Consider the following 18,656-nt stretch of genomic DNA (forward strand, 5'->3'; position numbering starts at 1 on the left):
GCCAGGCTGGCCTCAAATTCATAGAGGTTCGCCTGTCTCTGCCTCCCAAGTGCTGGGATTAAAGGCGTGCGCCACCACCACCTGGTATTATCTACATTCTTTAAATTTACTTTTATTTATATGTATGTGTGTGCCTGATTGTTTGTGTGTGCACTATGTGTATTCAGTGCTCACAGAGGTTAGAAGAGGGCATCAGATCCCCTGAAACTGTAGGAACAGGCACTTGCGGGCAAGCCTGGGAATTGAACTGGATCTTTTGCAAGAATAGCAAGTGCTTTTGACTACTGAGCAACCTCTCCAGCCCTCGTGTCTGTATCCTTGAGCATATGAAAGGGATGGATCCTGGGCAGTGGGGCGTCTCCTGCCCGGAAGCTGAAGCAGCAGCAGCATTGAGAGGGAGACGTGGGAGAAGAAGGCAGGGCCCACTGGAGGCTGTGGAGGGCTGCTCTCCAGACCCAACAGGGTCCAGGAACCCAGCGCTGGCAGCTGCAGGGCGGTGGTGTCACAGGGCCCTGCAAGGGCTGCTGGGTAGCTCTACACAGACCAGCCAGGTGATGCCTTGTCCTTGATGTTCAGGAGGCCGTCTGCTGCCTCTGTGTGGCAAACACCAGAACAGCGTGTGCTCTGTGCATCTTTCCCCTTCCATTCAAGCAAGCCGCCTTGTAACGGGTCTCTCAGAACTAACCACGGTGGGAAGAATCACACTATAGTAATTGGCAAATGCCGCCGTGGGGACTTCTGCACCAGAGAGCCTGACTGTAGAGGTTGGCAAAGTGAGGTGTGTGGAGTCTGGGGGTCCCTTTCTCCGAAGCAAGTGCATCTGTCATCGGGAGGAACTTGTGGCCTAGGCTGTGCCCTGACTTTTCCCTTATCACAACTCCAAATCTCCAGAAAGCTCACCCACCCCACCCCAGATTCCCCCCCAGCCCCCTCCACCCCCCCTCATCCCCCCCTTACTTCTACTCTCCCTTGAGAGCTCTGGTTTTGGAGGCCTGCTGGGATAGATGGAAACACTTTCTTTGTTTAGCTGAGGAGAGAAATTCACAGCTCGTAATTGCCCTGTGGTTTTCTGTTAACCAGGTGTTTGAGCAGGGGCTGTGCAGAGTGGGGAAGAAGTCTGAGCAGGTGAGGTTCTGAGATGTTTCCACCCAAAGTCTACGCAGTAACTACACAACCTACAGGCCCAGGAGAAGCAGGGTATAAAACTGCCAGGCAGCCCTCCTTATTAGCGTCCCACCTAGGCCTCCCGTGAGTGTCCATCGGGGCCATGTGATCCTCGGTAATGAGGCCCAGGGCTGACTCTGAGCCTCCAGCCTCCAGCCAGCTGCCAGTTCTCCTGGACAGAGTGCCTGTTTCTGAGTGGTGAAGAGTGGGAGACAAGGCCTGTCTGGAAACAGCCCTGCCTGCAGACCCAGGGCTCGTGATGTGAGCCTCTGCTGGGGGCTGCTGCTGGCTTCTGGGCTCAGTGACTGCTTCCGGGGTGAAGCCGTTTTCATTCTTAGCCTGAGCACCTGGCTGCTCAAAGCCCATTTTTAACAGCTCCTGCAAAAAGCTTTATCAAGGCTTCGTTCGTCAAGGGTCTGCGCAGCCTCGTCCTTAGAAGCCTGTTCCCACAGCACCCAAATGCTTCCTCAAAGCTCGCCCTCCTGCCTTCGGGGCCGTATTGAAGACCTACCGGGAGCTAGGCAGTTGCCAATCTACCGGCATGCACGAGAGAGTTTCTGTCACAGGCAGGGTTCTTCTGGTAGGGAGTTCTAGCAGGCAGACATCTGTGTGTCATTATGACATGGTACCCATCCTCTTTATTACAGATGCTTAGGTTGGAGGGGTTGGCACCAGAGCCCCTGGACAGGGGTGTCCTCTGTGCTGTGACCCCTCCTCCCTGCACCGTGCCCTGCCTGGTGGCTGCCCTAGGGCCTGGGCAAGGCCACTGACACGGAACACTAGGAGCCTGCATTGAGGTTTGGCTGCCCACGTGTCCACCCCACCCTTCCCTCCTCCGCGCTCTGTCCTGCAGGGACTCAGGCCCTTCAGGCCAGCAGTCAGTCTCTGTCCTTTGCCAGCTACTCCTGCCAAAGGGAGTCTACTGGGAGGTGGTGGATCTCAGAGCTACCCTCTCTGCCTCTTCCCACCAACCATGAGCCACCCGCCACCCCTGCTGGCTGTGGCAGTTCAGGATGGGGCCTACTCCAGTGTCACTTGCACCCCTCCAGTTACAGGGGTGCAGCCGGCAGTGGTTATGTCTGTGCATGTCAGGCTCTGAATCCCACTTCCTCTCTACCTGGTCGGCAATTTCCCGACTTGTATCTCCGCTCCCCAGATTACATTCTTTTTTTTTCCATGCTTGAGACTGGCTTTGTTTACCTGAGTCCATCCTGGACGATTAAAAGCCTCTAAACAGGGATGCTTAATAGTGTCCCTGCTCCTAGCCCGTCTGAGGCAGGCTCTGGAAGAATAAATAGCATCCAGACATCTGACCCTGCAGGGAAGCAACCCCAGGAAGCCAGGTCTGACCGCCTGGCTCAGCACTGGCTTCTGCTTTACGGATGACTCCCCAGTCCCTGACTCCTGTAGCTTTAAAAGAAAGCAGAGCAGATGCCCTGGGCAGGCTTCCTTCCAGGAGTTAGAAAGCTGGGCTCCCGGCCTGGGGCTCAGGGGCTTCTCTGTGTTGATGTTATATAGAGGGACTAGGGAAACAACGGGAGAAAGATGGGAGTCCCTTGTCTCTCAGGAGCCAGGTCCAGATGGTGTCCTTCATTCCTACATGGGTGTGATCTAGACTACGGTTGCCCTTTTTCTGACTACTCCTTGTTCCCAAATGTCTAGAGCTATGCCCCTGGCAGCAAGCATAAATGCAGATGCCGTCTTCCTGGGGATGGAGGCCATTTTTCTCCTGGAAATAAACACCAGAAGAACCCGGGAGAGGCTGGGGGTGGGAGAGTTGTGTCCTCTCTAGGACGGAACGAGCTCCCTGGCCAAACGGCAGTCCACTGCCCTTTCAATTCACATGCCCGCCGGAAGAAGAAAATGATTGTGCTCCTCTGCCGGGGCTCACCTGGCTCTCCGTTGCTCACTTGGGATGGCTCGTTCCCACTGGAGCATGGGATTGGAAAACAAAAGTGGAAACAATCTTCTCCTCCATCAACCCCCCCCCCGCCCCACCTCCCGCAGGATTAATGCCTCAGCCATAAAGCGTTTACAAACTCTAAAGGAAGATAATAACTTTCCTTCTCACGGCCCAGGCACAAGGAGGTAATGCATGTTTCCAATAAACTGAAAATGTAACTCAAATAGTAGGTTTTATTTCACTTTAATCCGCCTGTGAGTTCACGTTAAAGGTAAGAGGAATCAGAGCCTTGCAATGTGAACCTGGTTCATTAAAATCAGCATCTCCTCCTCGGGCTCAGCTCCTCCCCCAGGTCTTAGCTAGATGGATGGGCTGGGGCACCAGAGGGTGACTGTGACCCAGAGGCCAATGGATGGAGTAGGGGGCAGGTGTCCCAGCTCGGTCTGGTTTCTGGGCAGCAGACACAGTGGGGAACCTTCTAGAGCTTGCTTCCGACACTTCACAGCTGATGGTAGTCTGGTGGTGCAGGGTCATTATAGAAATGATTCTCTGTCCAGGCCCTCAGCTTACCAGTCAGTCGCTGGGAGGCCTGAATCTGGACCCCTCAACTAAGGCTTTCTTTACACGTTTATGGAGTGACTACTCCCTCGATGCCCTGCTGATGCTCCATTGATGCTCCCTCAGTGCTCTGCTGGTGCTCCCTGGATACCCTGCTGGTGCTCCATTGGTGTTCCCTGGATGCCCCGCTGGTGATCCCTAGGTGTCCTGCTGATGCTCCCTGGATACCCTGCTGGTGCTCCATTGGTGCTCCCTCAGTGCCCTGCTGGTGCTCCCTCAATGCCCTGCTGGTGCTCCATTGGTGCTCCCTCAATGCCCTGCTGGTGCTCCCTGGACACCCTGCTGGTGCTCCATTGGTGCTCCCTGGATGCCCCGCTGGTGCTCCCTCGGTGCTCTGCTGGCAGAACTGACTGCCGTTCCTTTGACTCCCAACGAGTATTCTTCCAGGGGAAGAACTGTCCTGTCCAGGCCTCTAGCAGGGTCTCCTCCTGGTGCCCTGTGGCCTCAGGCAGTCCCAGTGTGTGCAGACGGCAGGCTGGCACAGCCAGGTGGGTGATGCTGTTTCGTGCCTGGAGGGAGGGAGGGGCAGAGAGAGGAGATTCGGTGGGTAACTGGCCCGGACGCAGCTGACTCCTGGCCACCATTGCTCAGAGCTCGTCTGGGGTCTCCTGGGGGGGGGGCGTCCCCTTGCACCACTATTGGAGGCCGGAAGTGCTGGCGAGAGGGAGCGTCACCATGACGGCCACCAGTCACCGTACAAAAATCCCCAAACCCAGGTTCCGCCCGAGTTGGGGTACAAAGGCTAGAGTAGAAAGAGGAAGGAAACACCCCACCATGTTCTGTTCCCTGAGGCAGGAAAGGAACCGGCAGCCCTGTCTTGTCCTCCCAGACTCTCTGGCCTTCTTGACCTCACGGTTACCTAGCTTCTTCCACGGTGGCCCTCCAATTGCTGCTGTCTGCTTTGTGAGCTTGGCCTCGGACCTTCATCACCGTTGACCTGACATCCTCTGTGGCCCCATCCTGTGCAACATCCAACGGCCTTGAGCAGAGTCAGCTTGGGGAGACTCACATGGAAGTGAAGCACCCGCCCATGAGGGTTAAACAGCCTCCGCAGGCAGGGCAGGGGACGACTTCGGAACTTCCAGACATCGTCTCCGGAACTGCAGCGTTCTGAGGCTCACACAATCACAAGTGATGTATCTACTTACGGCAGGTGTATTTGCAGCATGTGTGTGTGTGCGTGTAATTGAGCTCACGGGACCACGCATGCTCAGCCTGTTCCACTGAATCGGCCCTCCTGAACACCTACTGTGTGCCACAGACAAATTTGCATCCAGTGCCTCATGTGACTTCTACAGTGACTCTAATATAGGACTCAACGGGTCCAAATTGTCGCTCAGACAGCTTGAAACGACCTGTGTTCTGCGCATACAGGTGTTTGTGTGTCTGTCTGCCTCCATGCGCTCACCCCCGTGGCCACAATGGCTGCCCTGCCGGGAGAGGGGAGCTTAGAACATTGATAAGAGAGGGTTAGAAAGGACCTTGTGTAAGCAAGATGGTCAAATGTACAAGCCAGGGGTTTGAAGTCAACCGACAAACTTCAAGTGATAGCGGAGTGGTATGGGGCCTTGAATCTGATGGTTTGAGTTATGTTTTCTGAGAGAAGGGGACTCTAGTAGAGTTTGCTGTCTTGAAGGCTTGGCACGAGCCCGGTGTGGTTGGTGTACACTTGTGACGGAAGCTCTTGGGAGGCAGATGTGGGACAGTGAGTGCAGGGATACTCTGAGACTCACAGTGAGACTTTGTCTAAAAAAAAAAATAATAAAACTTAAAAAAAAAAACCAGAGAGAAAGAGGAGGAGGAAGAAACGTTCCCGGGGGAGACTTTGTGAAACAAGCCAGATGTTTCCTGGCTCTTCCCTTTCCTGTGTCTGGCCTGTCATCTTCGAGTCTACTTTTCACTGTGAGGACCTCACAGACACTTCACCCAAAATACGCCAACCACACAGTCCCCCATGGAGGAAGCACACTACTCTTATCTCAGGGACCCTTAGCAGGGGTGGGCTCCCGCCTTCCTGGAGGGGAGAGGATGGAGTCCGGCATCAGCAGCCGTGGCCTGTTCTAAAAGTCCTTCAGAGGCACAAGGAGCTGCATCCAGAGACCCTGGTGCCTTCAGCCTCAGGTGACCTTGCACTGTCTCTAGGCGTGGCTTCTCAAGCTCTGTCTGTGGACAGCTGCTCTGTAACGCACAATGTGGACAGCCAAGAATGTCCCAGGGACCTGCGACTCCTTCATTAGGGGTTTCAGAGCAACCCTGAGCAGTGGACGGCATCTGTCTGAACCGCCACAGTTCTTCTCCGGTGCCCACAGCCTCTCTTGTTCTACAAGCCTAGATCTCCTGCTACAAAAGCACCTAATGCCGCCTCTTCCCTGAACAAAACCCTTAGTCACAGAGCCCTGGAGGCCCGGGGCTCTGCAGCCAGATCGCTGGGGCTGAGTCGCCCCAAGCCCCACGTTTGTGATAAGCCTTCAGATGTGCATATTTCAGCCTCCCCGTCTTCGGTGTCTGGATGGCTGGCCTTTCCTGAGTGCCTTCTGTGTGCCAGGCATGGCACGATGCCTCCTGACATCCTATCACCTGTTCTGGCAGATAGGTGTGCTTATCTTCCTGGCTTTCCAGAGGGAGAATTAGAGAGCAAGACAAGGGAAGTCACTTGCCCAAGGTCACCCAGCTCACAAATGGCACGGCCCTGGCTTGATAGTTAATCTTCTCTCACCTTCTGTTGCCTGTGAGCTGGGGCTTGAGATCAGTGTCTATCTAGCGAGGACTGGATGGTAGCGGCAGCCGCCTGGGCTCTCAAGGGCTTATTACACTTGCTTAGCAGAGGGATAAGAACACACAGTATTAACTTCAAATCTACCTAACGATCGGGTAAATCTCAAACACAACCAGAGAGGAGACACACTCCCAACAGCGGTGATGAAAATACCTAAGTCATTTTTTTCCCGGAACGCTTATCTCTCCTGAGGCCCAGCAAGCTGCAGGGAGACAGATTTTATTGGCTTTGTTTATTCCTGGATCCTGAGACTTGATGTACATTTGGCAAGAGGAGGGTGTCTGGGTCAGGGTCATCAATTTTAGGGAGGAACTGCTTTGAGAGTCTTGGGGATCAACCACAGCACCACCAGCATTCTCCCAGGTAGGCCATGCTCTCCTCCATTCTCCCAGGTAGGCTATGCTCTCCTCCATTCTCCCAGGTAGGCCATGCTCTCCTCCATTCTCCCAGGTAGGCCATGCTCTCCTCCATTCTCCCAGGTAGGCCATGCTCTCCTCCATTATCTTGTGTCTGCGATCTGAGGGCACTCAGCTCATATTTCGTTGGAGGAGGACGCCCCCAGCATAGATGTGAGCAGGTCTTGTCCAGTGCTATTTTCCCTGAGGGGAGATGCTTGGGGCTGGGGAGCAGCACTGAGCCTCCTATAGTCCACCTGGGGCACAAAGGGGTAGGGAAGGAATGATACATGGCAGAGGTGTCGCAGATGCTGGGGTTATGAGTCAGGCTGCGGGCAGCACTGTGCCTTCTGTGGTTTGGGTGCCCTAATGCAGTGTTTGGGCTCATGGTGGTTACCTGAGTTGGTAGGGCTCTCCTGCCCTCACATGAATAAACATTATCTCTGAATGGCAGCCCCTATGCCCCCTTCTCTCTGAGAAAATTCTCCATCCTTGCCTGCCTGGCTCCTTAACAACCCCCACTCCCACAGGGAAGACAAGCCCTGGCAGGCATCGGCTTTCTCTAAGTGGGATAACTTGGGTTGGCTTCTGACCCAACCTTGCCCTCCAACCATGGAATTAGTCCTGAAAGAGCGTACTTTTCTCCAGGAAACAATCGTTCCCTGAAGACCTTTGCCCTCTGGCCAGCCAAGGCCTTGAACCAGAAGTGACAGAGAGTGGGAGAAGAGGAAGAGGAAGAGGAGAGGACGGGGAAGGGAAGGAGGAGAAGGAACAGCCAAGGAGGGAGCGCTAGCCTCTAACTCCTCCGCTGGAAGGCTTGAGCTCTGCCTGCGACCTTCCCAGTAAGGAGCCTACCGTCCCAATTTCCTCTCACACCTCTTCCAGGTTTCCCGCCCCCCAGCTCCACAAGACAACATGGTGTACATGTGGCCCATCTGGGATCCTACTGGGTATGCCAACTTAATGAAATACTTTCTGTTTATTAAACACAGGCTTTCCTAAGCCCCGGGTGCCTGTGGGTATTTGAAAGCTGAAGGTAACCCCTAGCTACCACAAATGTCATTTCTCCATGCGTCCTTGCATTCCTGCTGCAACCCTATGCATCTGCTCTCAAGCAACAAGTGAAATGAGCAACATAAAGTAACTCCTAGCCCGACAAGGGAGGAAATGGGTGGTGGGAGGGGGGATGCCGGGAGAGGCTCCCCAGAACCCCTCAGGGCCTCTATGAGTGTGTGAGGTTCCCATTACCCAGTGCCATGGAGGGCACTCCTGGGCTGCTCAAAGTTTACAGAACCAGTTCCCTGTGAGTGGGGTGGTCAGCAGGACTTGCATGTCAACTTTGTGTTCGACCTCGCAGGACGCGGCTCAACTATCTCAAACCCCATTTCAGCAAGGCTTGCTCTCAGCCAGCAGGGTCGGCAGGGTGCAGCCTCTGGGGGCTCTCTCCAGAGTTTTATTTCTGTTGCTCCTCCAGGGCTTGGCTGGAAACAGCTGTCTGAGTCCGGGAGGAGCCCTGGGGGGACCCCAAGAGATCATGAGTTGCCTCCCCCGAAGCAGGAGAAGTCTCTTTCTTAACAATGTTTTCCCATTCGTCGGTCTCCTGGGCCTTGGGTCTGTGAATCAGGGGCGAGGAGCTGAAACGGAAGTAGCAGACGAAGGCCTCAAGGGAGGCGCCCCCCTCGCTGCGGACTACCATCTGGATGCCAGAGAAGGAGATTCTGTTGACAACGCTGAGGGGGACCTGCTCCAGGTACCTCAGTGGCAGCCCATTGACCCACACACAGCTCCTGCGGGACAGCACCTTGAGGCAGAAGGCTAGCAGAGTGCTGCCTTTCTCCAGGTAGGGCTCCAAGGATAGGTGGTGTCGGGACAGCTGGGGCAGCTGCAGCTGGATGTGGGTGTCCTGCCCTCGCCCCACCAGCAGCCGACTGGTGTCATGCTGCAGCTGCGGTGGGACCTTGGCAAAGGCCACTGGGCCCAGTGTCGGGTGGTACAGGCTCACTTGCAGGACCGTGAGGGTACTCTCCATAGATGAGATCCTGGGGAAAATGTGACAAAGTCACACGTCTCACACACACACACACACACACACACACACCCCTCTGTGGTTTTCTGAGCCCAGATAAACCACTCACTTTGGGGATCCTGAGGCCACATCTTGTCAATGACAACCATGCCTAAATAGATGCAGTCATTGCCCAAGCCAGGATGGAGTGGAGTGTGGCGATTATGTTTATGATCTAATAAAGCTTGCCTGAAAATCAGAGCGGAGAGCCAAGTCACTAGTCAGCCACACACCTACGCCACTGGTTAGCCATAGAGGACAGGCAGTGGTGGCCACACCTTTGATCCCAACACTAAGGTTGACACGCCTTTAATCCCAGCACTAAAGAGAAATATAAGGCAGTCTGAGGTTTGGTGGAGAGCAGTGCAGTCTGCAGTCACTCTGAGGACAGGATCACCACCACCCCACCACCCTTTGGTCTGAGCCTTGGTAGAGATAAGAACTCACTAGTGGCTTGGCTTTTCTGATCTTCAGTTTGAACCCCAGTATCTGTCTCTGGGTTTTTATTATTTGTGCTACAGCAGAGGTTGACATTAGTGTTGAAACTCCATCTCTTCACACTGCAGCAGGACACATTGCCCATTCTTTCTGAGATGTACTAACAAAGGTTCTTCTAGGCAGGGGATAAGTCTTACCAGCTTACAAGGCAGAGCCCGATGGTCTGCAGGCCATTTGGAGACAGTCTGTCTCTGCTTTATAGGAACAGGAGTGCAGACACAAGCGAGAGGCTTTCTTGTATTCGGCAGGCACACACACACCCTCGCAGAGCCTGCCTTCGAGCCAGGTATCAATCCGGGTGCTGTGGTGAAGCAGAATGAGACAGGCCTTCACTCTTGGGGGCACCCCTCTTGATGGGGGAAAGACAGGGTGCTTCCAGATGTGGAGGTGTAGAGACACATAAGAGTCCCGCCCGTAGCAAAACATCTCAGCGCTTCCCTAGGCCAGGCACCATGTCTCCTGAACATCTGGGCAGAAGGCAGATCCTGGTGAGGACAGTGGGCATGGGGAGGGGGGGGAGCTGGTTCATTGCAGAACCCTCGGGGACTCCAGGAAATGTGCAGAAGGTCCCACATCTCCACCTCCAGGAACTCATCCTGCAATATCTGATGATGGGCACATGTGGGACTCGTCCTGTGGCAGCTGGCGGGCACACACGAGAAAGGCCTGCTGGGGTCTGCTTTGTTCCTGCCTGGCTTTGAAGAAGACTCCATCATGCCCATCACACCCACACGACCCAGGATTTGCCACTAGTTTCAGTGGGAACCAAGGGCTGAGTGGGGCTCAATGGTAATTCTCTGCTAAGAATGTTCATTTGTGGTGATATACTATTTGTGATTTAGTAAAGCTTGCCTGAGGGTTCAGGGTACAAAGCCAGCCACACAGTTAGCTGTAGAGACTAGGCAGTAGTGATACAGACCTTTAATCACAGGACCCGGGATTAAGAGGTAGACAGATCTCTGTGAGTTCAAGGCCACACTGCCTATACGAAATTGAAATTGATCCAGTCCTAAAATTAACAGCTCACACAAGGTGATCTCAGCATCTGGGATCACTCCTTTAATCCCAGCACTAGGGAAGTGGAGACAGGAGTGATATGTCTGGGCAGAGAAAGGAATATAAGGAGGAAGAGACAGGAACTGAGCTCTTTTTGCCTCTGAGGATTCTTGGAGACAGGATCGCCGTTTCAGCTGGGTAGAGGTAAGATCTACTGGCTTGGCTGCTTTGCCTCTCTGCTCCTCAGCTTGAAGCTTGAACCCCAATATCTGTCTCTGAGTTTCTATTTTTCATGTTACACTTGTTGCATCCTAGATTGTGTGTGAAACCATTGCTTAGTTCAATGGTGACCTTGTCTGTGTCCTCTAACCCATACCCCCTACATTTTCATTTCCACCCCCAGAGTTCTGTAGGGTCTTGTCCTTCTCAAGCTCCTCTCCTGTCTCCCTGAGGTCTCCCAGGGGCAGAGCGTGACCCATTATGTAGTCCAGATAGTACTTGTCCACAGCAAGTGTCTAGGGGGTGGGGCACATCTGCTGGGAAACAGGTAAGGAGAAATCACTTATAATGGGTGATAGTCAGTCAACTATAAGTGGGAACTTAAAGTCTGTGGGACGGGGAGCCTTGCTAGATTGCCACCCTTTTGCCTTGCTGCTTTTTGAATGTAGTATGTCAGTGGGGATCTAGTTGACAGTGGGGCCTAGGCTCCCTGGGGATGCTTATTCCCTTGCAGACAGACAGACACACTTTCGGCCACTGCCTTCTGACCCCAAAGAACAATTCTTCCTGAGGTAGGGTGCAGGTTGAGCCCAGGATTGAGGGCTGGGCACCAGTGCTCTCAGGTCTGTGGAGAGTACTACAACGCTCTCTCTGTAAGCATGGCTCTGCAACCTCTCTCTGTCTCTGTCTCTGTCTCTGTCTCTGTCTCTGTCTCTGTGTGTGTGTGTGTGTGTGCGCGCGCGCGCATGCGTGCATACTACTGAGCAGTCAAAGCTGGCGGAATCCCGCTCTCTGCCACAGCAGCACATCTGCAGAGGCTAACCTGCTCGTCTTGGATCCGGGTGGATTTGGGAGAAACGGAAACCCAGACCTCTTAATGCCCACCATGGCTAACAAACAGAATGATGCTGGCTCTGGCCAGGAGTCCTCCACTTAGCCCTTCCAGGCCTCCCTGGGGGCTCCAGACCCTCGGATCTCCACCTACCTTACTGCCGGCCGGGCGGGCAGATCATCGCTGCAGCTGTTTGCTCTCTGCAGGGAAGGGGCTGGGCTGCGGCAAGGCCTGTGTGGGCTCTCCCGCAGCTCAGGAACACACTGTGTCAGAGCACACGTCAGTTGAGTCCCTCTTCCCTTTTCCCTCGAGGAAAGAAATGAAAGTGTCGCTTTCCATTGCAGAAGTGGAACCCACTGACAGATCTGCGAAGCTGGGAGGGTCCTCTTGACAGTGGGGTTTCCTGGGTTCAGTGCTCTGAGCCTCTACTATTCCAACTCGAGACCACAGAATATTGACAACCGTCCTCTCCCCTCTGGGGGCAGAAGATTACTGGGCAAGGAGCTCCTAGATCATGATGTTTCTTTCAACTGGCAGGGGTTGGTTAATGGTGAATCTCCAGGGTCTCCCAGGAGCAAGTGAGACACAGGAAGGGAGATCATGGCCATCCATGAATAAGCCTCCTCCAGCACACACAGAAGATCATCCCTTTATTTGCTCCTATTTCTCCTCTTAAAATAATATATGAGACACTGTAGTTCTTAATAAACTTGCTTGGTGTGAGATACATCTCGTGCGAGACCTCCTGAGTCCACTTTCCTATCTCCTCTATTATCTGATCCCCTGGTCTTTTCTCTCAGGACTCTGTCACTGAAGAATGGCCTGCTGGTTCAGGTCAATGAAACAATAATGATGGCATTCTAAAATGACCTTCATTACGTATGCAATGTATATTTAAAATATATACATATCTCTGCATGCATTATTAAGGTCCATATAGGGGGGAGGGTTACATATAATTACAGTGTTCCAAATTCCTCCCAATTGTCCAGGATGCAGGGACATGAACTGAAAGTGGACATAATAATCTAAGGAAGCGTCGTCTAATTTCACATATAATCAGGAAACAATGTCTTTGAGACAAGGAGTAAAACACTCATGTAACTGGGAAAATTCCCTCCTGACAACTCTTGGTAACTGGCTGGCTGCTGCGCCCGCTGTGCAGCCTGTGTCTGAGAATGTGCGGAGGGTGTCAGAATTGATGACACAGAGACCCAACCATGGTGCAAAGAAAACTTCAAGAAGGCTTTTCAGAAGGCTCCTCAAGAAGGCTCTCTTTATTCTTACCCTGGCTGGTTATATATGCCCTGACATCAGAGGCAGCGGTGGGTGGGTCAGGAGGAGGGGGAAAAGTCAAGGTCAGGGTGTTCCCGTGGGCGAGCCCTCATCAGGAACTTATTGCTCTGGGCACCGTATTGTTTTTAGTAAACATTGTCTTACAGCTGCCTGCTCCCAGGCTGTTGGGGAAGTGGGCCTCCGACCAAGGTCTGTTGTTCCCACAGCTGGCTGTCTCTTCAGGGAACCTAGGGTCTCAATAGTAACCCAAGGAGTGGCATTAAGGATGTGGCAGGCATGCTAATTGCCCGGAGAGGGTGAAGAGCCTTGGGTAGGTTGGAAAGCTAGACTGGGCCTCAGGCTTATTGCCAGGACTGTGTCCCATTTGATGAGAACAGCCACCATCTTGGGTGGGTGGGTGGGTGGATAGAGGGATGGATGGATGGATGGATGGATGGATGGATGGATGGATGGATGGATGGATGACTAGAAGCTCAGTAGCCCCAGGAAGATACTTCAAGGGCTGCATACACACAGCAGGGCGAGTTGCTGGGCCATGGGGCTCACATGCTGCGGTCTTTGCCTACACAGGTCTCACAAGACAACCAAGCCCCTCTTTCCACATGAAAGAGCTCCTTCTCCGTGTTCCCATGTCTACCGGCCTTCTAGTTTACACAATACCTCAGTGATGCTCAGATATGCCTCCCTATCTGCATTTGGCTCAGTCCTGAGTTTCTTCTCTGGAGACAGGACGCCCACCCCTCTGCTGCAGTCACTCCTCAACAAGGATGTGGGCATGAGGCAGTTCACAGTCCCTGCATGGCGGAAACTAGGCTAAGAACACTTCCCACCGAGAAAGGGAAGTGAGACACCCAGGGCATTCATCTGGCAAGAGGAAGCTCTGCCCAAGTTCCATCTTCCGGACGTACTGGGAACTCTCTGGGTTTCTGGGGCTGGAGTGTGGAGACCACGCTTACTATCAGCGTCCTAGGTGGAAGGCAGGAGCCAAAGAGAGTAGGAAATGGAGGCGTAGCCTCTTGCCTCACTAGGAAGGTTCCCTCTTACTGGCCCAGCTCTGCCTGCGAACGACCGCCTGTGACTGACTGCTGGGCTTCTGGCATTGGACTCTAAGGAAACATTGTTTCGGTAAGAGCCATTTGGAGAGCCCAGAAACAAAGCAACCACTTCCCCAGACCTTCCCCTCAGGCTCCCATGCCCAGGCCCACTCTTGTCTGAGGCTTGCTCTTGCTCAGTCATTTAACAGTTGTGTGACCTCAAGTTGGGCATCCTGTCTGGACCTCAGTTTTCTGCTCCATCAGGAATGGGTAATTAGCGTTTTGTTTTGTTTTTTTTCCAGCCAGGTCCCACCACCCTTCTCAGTCCCAAAGAAACACACAGACGCTATATCAGTTATAAAAACTCTTTGCCGGTGACTAGGGCTTCTTATTAGCTAGTTTTTTTATTAATTAAAAAAACTAACCCGTTTTTATTAATGTGTGTATTTTTCGCGTGGTCTTGGCTTACCAGAGAATGTCCAGACCTGTTACTCCTTTGTGGCCTACATGGTGACTGTTTTGGCGGGTTCTCCCTGTTTACCTTTCCCAGGATTCTTCTCGTTTTCTCATCCCGCCTACCTTTTCTGTCTTATTGGCCAGACAGTGTTTCATTCGGCAACCAATAAGAGAAACACATATGCAGAAGGACATCAGTTGGCTGCAGCTGGGAGGGCTAACATGTGATAAGTGCCAGGCACAGTGATTTCTGCTAACTCAGCCTTAGCCCAACCTTTGGCTGAAGACCCAGAATATACCTCGAGAAGAAGGGTTATGAGGAGAGGCTGACACACACCAACCTTACATCCTCAAAAGGCCTCCATTAGGGATTAAAACAAGATAGGTTGGGAGTTCAACACCCACCACGTGGGAGCTTCACATGAGCCCCGTTTTAATCATAAATGCTGCATGCCTCTTTGCTGCTACCCATCTTACAGATGCGGAAGCTGAGGCTGGAGCAGTCAGGTGACTTGCTTGAGGTCATACACGTGGGTGGCATCACGCACGAAAGCTTGGTCCGTGAGGCTCCTGGACCTTACCAAGCTGCTACTTACACTCAGGTGTTCTCTGGAATTCAGCTGCCGGCCATTGAGCTAAGGATGCCTGGTTCCGGCTCCCTAGCCTACTTGGATGCCCTTGATGGGTTTTGTCTTGAGGACCTGCGGCAGCCCCCATAACCAGTGACCTGCTTTTTAAAGAAAACCGCCCCTCTGATGGCGAATGTCCTAATCTGGCTTCTGTCGCTGTGATGAGACACTGACAAAACCTCCTTGGGGAAGGAAGAAGTTTGTTTCATCTTACTTTTCCAGGTAACAGTCCATCCCTGAGGGAAGTCAGTGTAATGGAGGAATGCTCGCTCTCCGTGGCTCGCTCTCCGTGGCTCGCTCTCCGTGGCTCGCTCGGCTACCTTTCTAATACAACCTAAGAGCACCTGCCCAGGGTGGCCCTGCCCAGGGGGCTGGGCAAGCCATCCCACATCAATCATTAGTTAAGAAAATGCCCCACGTGTTGTAGAATGTTTGTACACTATGTAAAGATGTATTGTTGTGATTGGTATGATAAAAAGCTGAACGGCCAACAGCCAGGCAGGTGGGACTTCCGGGCAGAGAGAGAACTCTGGGAAGAAGAATGCAGAGTTGCCAGACAGACATGGAGGGAGAGCTGGGTGTGCAGTTTGGGGGCGAGGTAACGAACTACATGACAGAACACAGATTAAAAAAATATATATGGGTTAATTTAAGTTATAAGAACCTGTTAGGGAAAGGCCTAAGCCAAGGCCGAGCTTTCGGGATTAGTAATAAGTCTGTGTTGTTATTTGTGAACTGAGGCCACAGACTCGCCTACAGGCCGATCTAACTGGAAGCAACTCTGCAATCATTTCTCCAGGTGCCTCCAGTTCGTGTCAAGCTGACAAAAGAAAAAATAAATAAATAAATCAACACAGGGGGAGAGCCTGGTTTCTTTGTCTCCAGGTGTCAAGGGGGATCCCACTCTGTACTGAAGCCAGTACAGAGATAGAGCAGGGCTCAGGGCAGCAGGCCATGTGGAGCAGTGGTCAGAGACGCAGGAGGGAGGACACCTTAACATAATATCCCACAACCCTCCTTCCCTTCTCCCAGGATTCATTATCAAACACAACTTCACCGCTCTTCCCCATTCTTAATTTACACTAACTCTACTTTATGATGAACTCAGCAATGCCTGGAAGCATGACCGACGCCGGTGGCGAGGGGGGCTGGGTCGTGCAGAGCCGGAATCCGTGGAGCGCCATTAACCCCCATGTTTGACTCCCTTTGCCCCTGGGTTGCCCTGGTTTCTCTCAGGCTGCCTGAGAGCAGGGACTTGAGGGGGGGAGGAGGCCTCCCAATGCCCTGGCTTACATGCCCCCACCTCTGCCTTTACCCACAGCACCCCGATGAGCAAGGGACCACGGAGCAAGAAGGGAACCTCCGTCTGGGTGCCGTGGGCTAAGTAATGCACGATGAATGGTAAAGTATTTGCCTCATGGCTCAGGAGTCTCCAGGTCTATCAGCCTGACATTGGCATCTGGTAGGACATTTATGCTTTATCCTCACATGGGTGGACAGGAGAGCATGTCGGATCCAGGATGAGGGCCACGCTTCATCCTTTCAAAAAGGACTCCTGCGGTATCTGTCCCATGCTCTCTGGTAACCGTTAATCCATTCTGGAGAACAGGACCCATCATATTACTCTTTGTTGCATATGCACATGTATATGGTGTGAACACATATGTATTTCCACATCCACGAGTGCAGATACACACGTGTAGATCCGTGCACGTGGTTTGGTGGTCAAAGGTTCAAATGAGATGCCTGCCTTGATTGTTCTCTATCTGGTACACTGAGTCAGGCCTGTCACTTGAACCCAGAACTTGCCAAATCGGCTAGTCTAGCTAGTCACCTGAGCACCCTTTGTCCCTGCTTTCTGAGTACTGGAATTGCAGGTGGCCCACTGTGGTGATATCTTGTTTATGCTATAACACATTAAAGCTTGCCTGAAGATCAGGGTACAGAACTAAGCTACTAGTTAACCATAGAGGCCAGGCAGTGGTGGCCACACCTTTCATCCCAGCACTTGGGAGACAGAGGTAGATGGATCTCTGTGAGTACAAGGCCACCCTGAGCTACACGAGACTGAATCTGTCTAAAAGAGTAACAGAGCTCACACAAAGGTGATTCCAGCACTTAGGATCACAAATCTTTAATCCCAGCACTAGGGAGGGGGAGACAGGGGTGATATGGCTGGGTGGAGAGGGGAATATAAGGCAGGAGGAGACGAGCTCAGTGCAGCCTAAGGATGCAGCCTGAGGTGAAGTCTGGGGATTTGTAGGGACAGGATCGCCCCTTTCAGGCTGAGAAATCGGTGTGGTAGGAAGTGGCTATGGCTCACGCCTCTGTTTCTCTGATCTTTCAGCATTTACCCTGATATCTGACTCCAGGTTTTTATTATTAAGACCAATTGGACTTTGCACTACAGCCCACCACACCCACCCAGCATTGACATGTGTTCTAAGAACCCAATCTTCCTTTTGATACATCACAGTGACAGTTGTATTTCCCACACCACTGCCTGGGAAGCCAGGCTCTCCTCTGCATACCCTTTCTCGCCAAGGTATGAACAAACTGCTCTTCACCCCGGACAGGGCACCCGGGACAGACCAAAGGACAGCTGCAGCTAAGTCCAGATGGTGGGCTGATGAATTTACTAGGTCTACTTGCTTACAGGGGTGGGGATGATCCCCAACTTCCCACCCAGTATGGGTGACAACTTCCCAAAATCTGCACAGATGCGTTCCTCTCTGGTTAACCTTCAGTTTCCTATTTACTCTTAGTGCCTCCAAAACCTCACCAGCTGCGTCAGCTGCATCAGCTGGGTCATCTGGGCAAGACTCTACAGAGCTGGGGGTTGGAGCTGTGGTGGAGGGGAGGACTACAATCTCAGAAGCCAACAAGGAAATGTTAACCAGCGCCATCTTGTGAGGATCTGTTGTGGGTAAGCATGGATGCTCTGTGCTCAGGATGGTGAGGACCACGTCATGCCTAGAGGACCATGGATGTGGGCCCCTCTGCGTCTTAGTTTTCTCCACTCTAGAATAGAAATATATTGCTCCTGCACAGTCTTCCTTACCTCCATCTCCAACATCTTCATTGGGTCTGTCGGCCTAAAGGCGTAGGAAGAGGTCTCTTTCCTTTTCAGTTAATAATTCCATATCAAAGTGTTAGGGAGACTGTTCACTTGACAAAGTGCTTAATGCAAAAGCCTGAGGTCCTGAGTTCAAGCCCCAGCAATCACACAAAAAAGCTGGGCCTACGGCACATGCCTATAACCCCAGCACCGGGGAGGCAGAGACAGGTTGATTCCTGGGGCTCTCTGGCCAACCATAGCAGACTACTTGGTGCAATACAGGCCAATGAGGGAACGTGCTTCAAAAAAAAAGTAGAACAGCACATGGGTAATGACTGTGCACACACACATGCAAACATATGCACATGCATACACACACACAAACGCACATGCATATGCAAACACAGGCACATGCACACACATACACACACATGCACTCATGAACATACACACACAAGCATATACACACATATGCACATATACAGGCACACACATGCACACACACATGCACACACATGCACACACACATACACAGCACACACATAGGCCCATGCACACACATGCACATACACATACACACATGCGCACACACACACATGCACACACACACAATACACATACCCATGCACATACATGCACAGGCACACACACCTCTCTTAAAAAGCATGGGTTTCCAGAAGGGCTGAAGCTGTCCAGGAAAGATGACCTCCCAGTGTG

General features: G+C 52.6%; 1 protein-coding gene and 2 long non-coding RNA genes across 5 annotated transcripts in view; 2 read left to right on the forward strand and 1 right to left on the reverse strand.

Annotated features, from left to right (window-relative positions):
* Positions 1-6,678: 6,678 nt before the first annotated feature.
* Positions 6,679-11,815, reverse strand: Tifab (TIFA inhibitor). 2 transcript variants are annotated; one of them, XM_005078461.4, is made up of 3 exons: positions 11,620-11,815; positions 9,557-9,720; positions 6,679-8,895 (listed from the first exon to the last, which is right to left on the reverse strand). In XM_005078461.4, exon 3 carries the CDS (start codon positions 8,883-8,885, stop codon positions 8,310-8,312), a length of 576 nt encoding a protein of 191 aa, XP_005078518.1. In that variant the 5' UTR covers positions 8,886-8,895; positions 9,557-9,720; positions 11,620-11,815; the 3' UTR covers positions 6,679-8,309. The 2 variants fall into 2 exon arrangements, with proteins under 2 accessions (XP_005078518.1, XP_021087687.1); XM_021232028.2 differs by having other exon boundaries at positions 9,557-9,886.
* On the forward strand, positions 10,581-12,193 carry LOC121143676. The gene is made up of 2 exons (XR_005880985.1): positions 10,581-10,619; positions 11,811-12,193. It is a non-coding gene; the product is annotated as an uncharacterized LOC121143676 (long non-coding RNA).
* A 1,491-nt stretch (positions 12,194-13,684) lies between these two features.
* The window catches only part of LOC110342501, a 5,977-nt gene continuing 1,005 nt past the window's right edge, over positions 13,685-18,656 (forward strand). Inside the window, exons 1-3 of one of the 2 annotated variants that reach the window (XR_005880987.1) lie at positions 13,685-13,887; positions 16,203-16,282; positions 17,647-17,807. This is a non-coding gene — a long non-coding RNA (uncharacterized LOC110342501). Of the gene's footprint in view, positions 13,888-14,862; positions 15,104-16,202; positions 16,283-17,646; positions 17,808-18,656 lie in introns of those variants that run through there. The other variant, XR_005880986.1, reaches the window with a different exon arrangement.

Source organism: Mesocricetus auratus, unplaced genomic scaffold (genome assembly GCF_017639785.1).
Source record: "Mesocricetus auratus isolate SY011 unplaced genomic scaffold, BCM_Maur_2.0 Super-Scaffold_100013, whole genome shotgun sequence".
Taxonomy (NCBI): Eukaryota; Metazoa; Chordata; class Mammalia; order Rodentia; family Cricetidae; genus Mesocricetus; species Mesocricetus auratus.

Bases quoted from the DNA above. Each gene is read 5' to 3' on its own strand.
- Tifab (XM_005078461.4), bottom strand. From the start codon at position 8,885: ATGGAGAGTACCCTCACGGTCCTGCAAGTGAGCCTGTACCACCCGACA.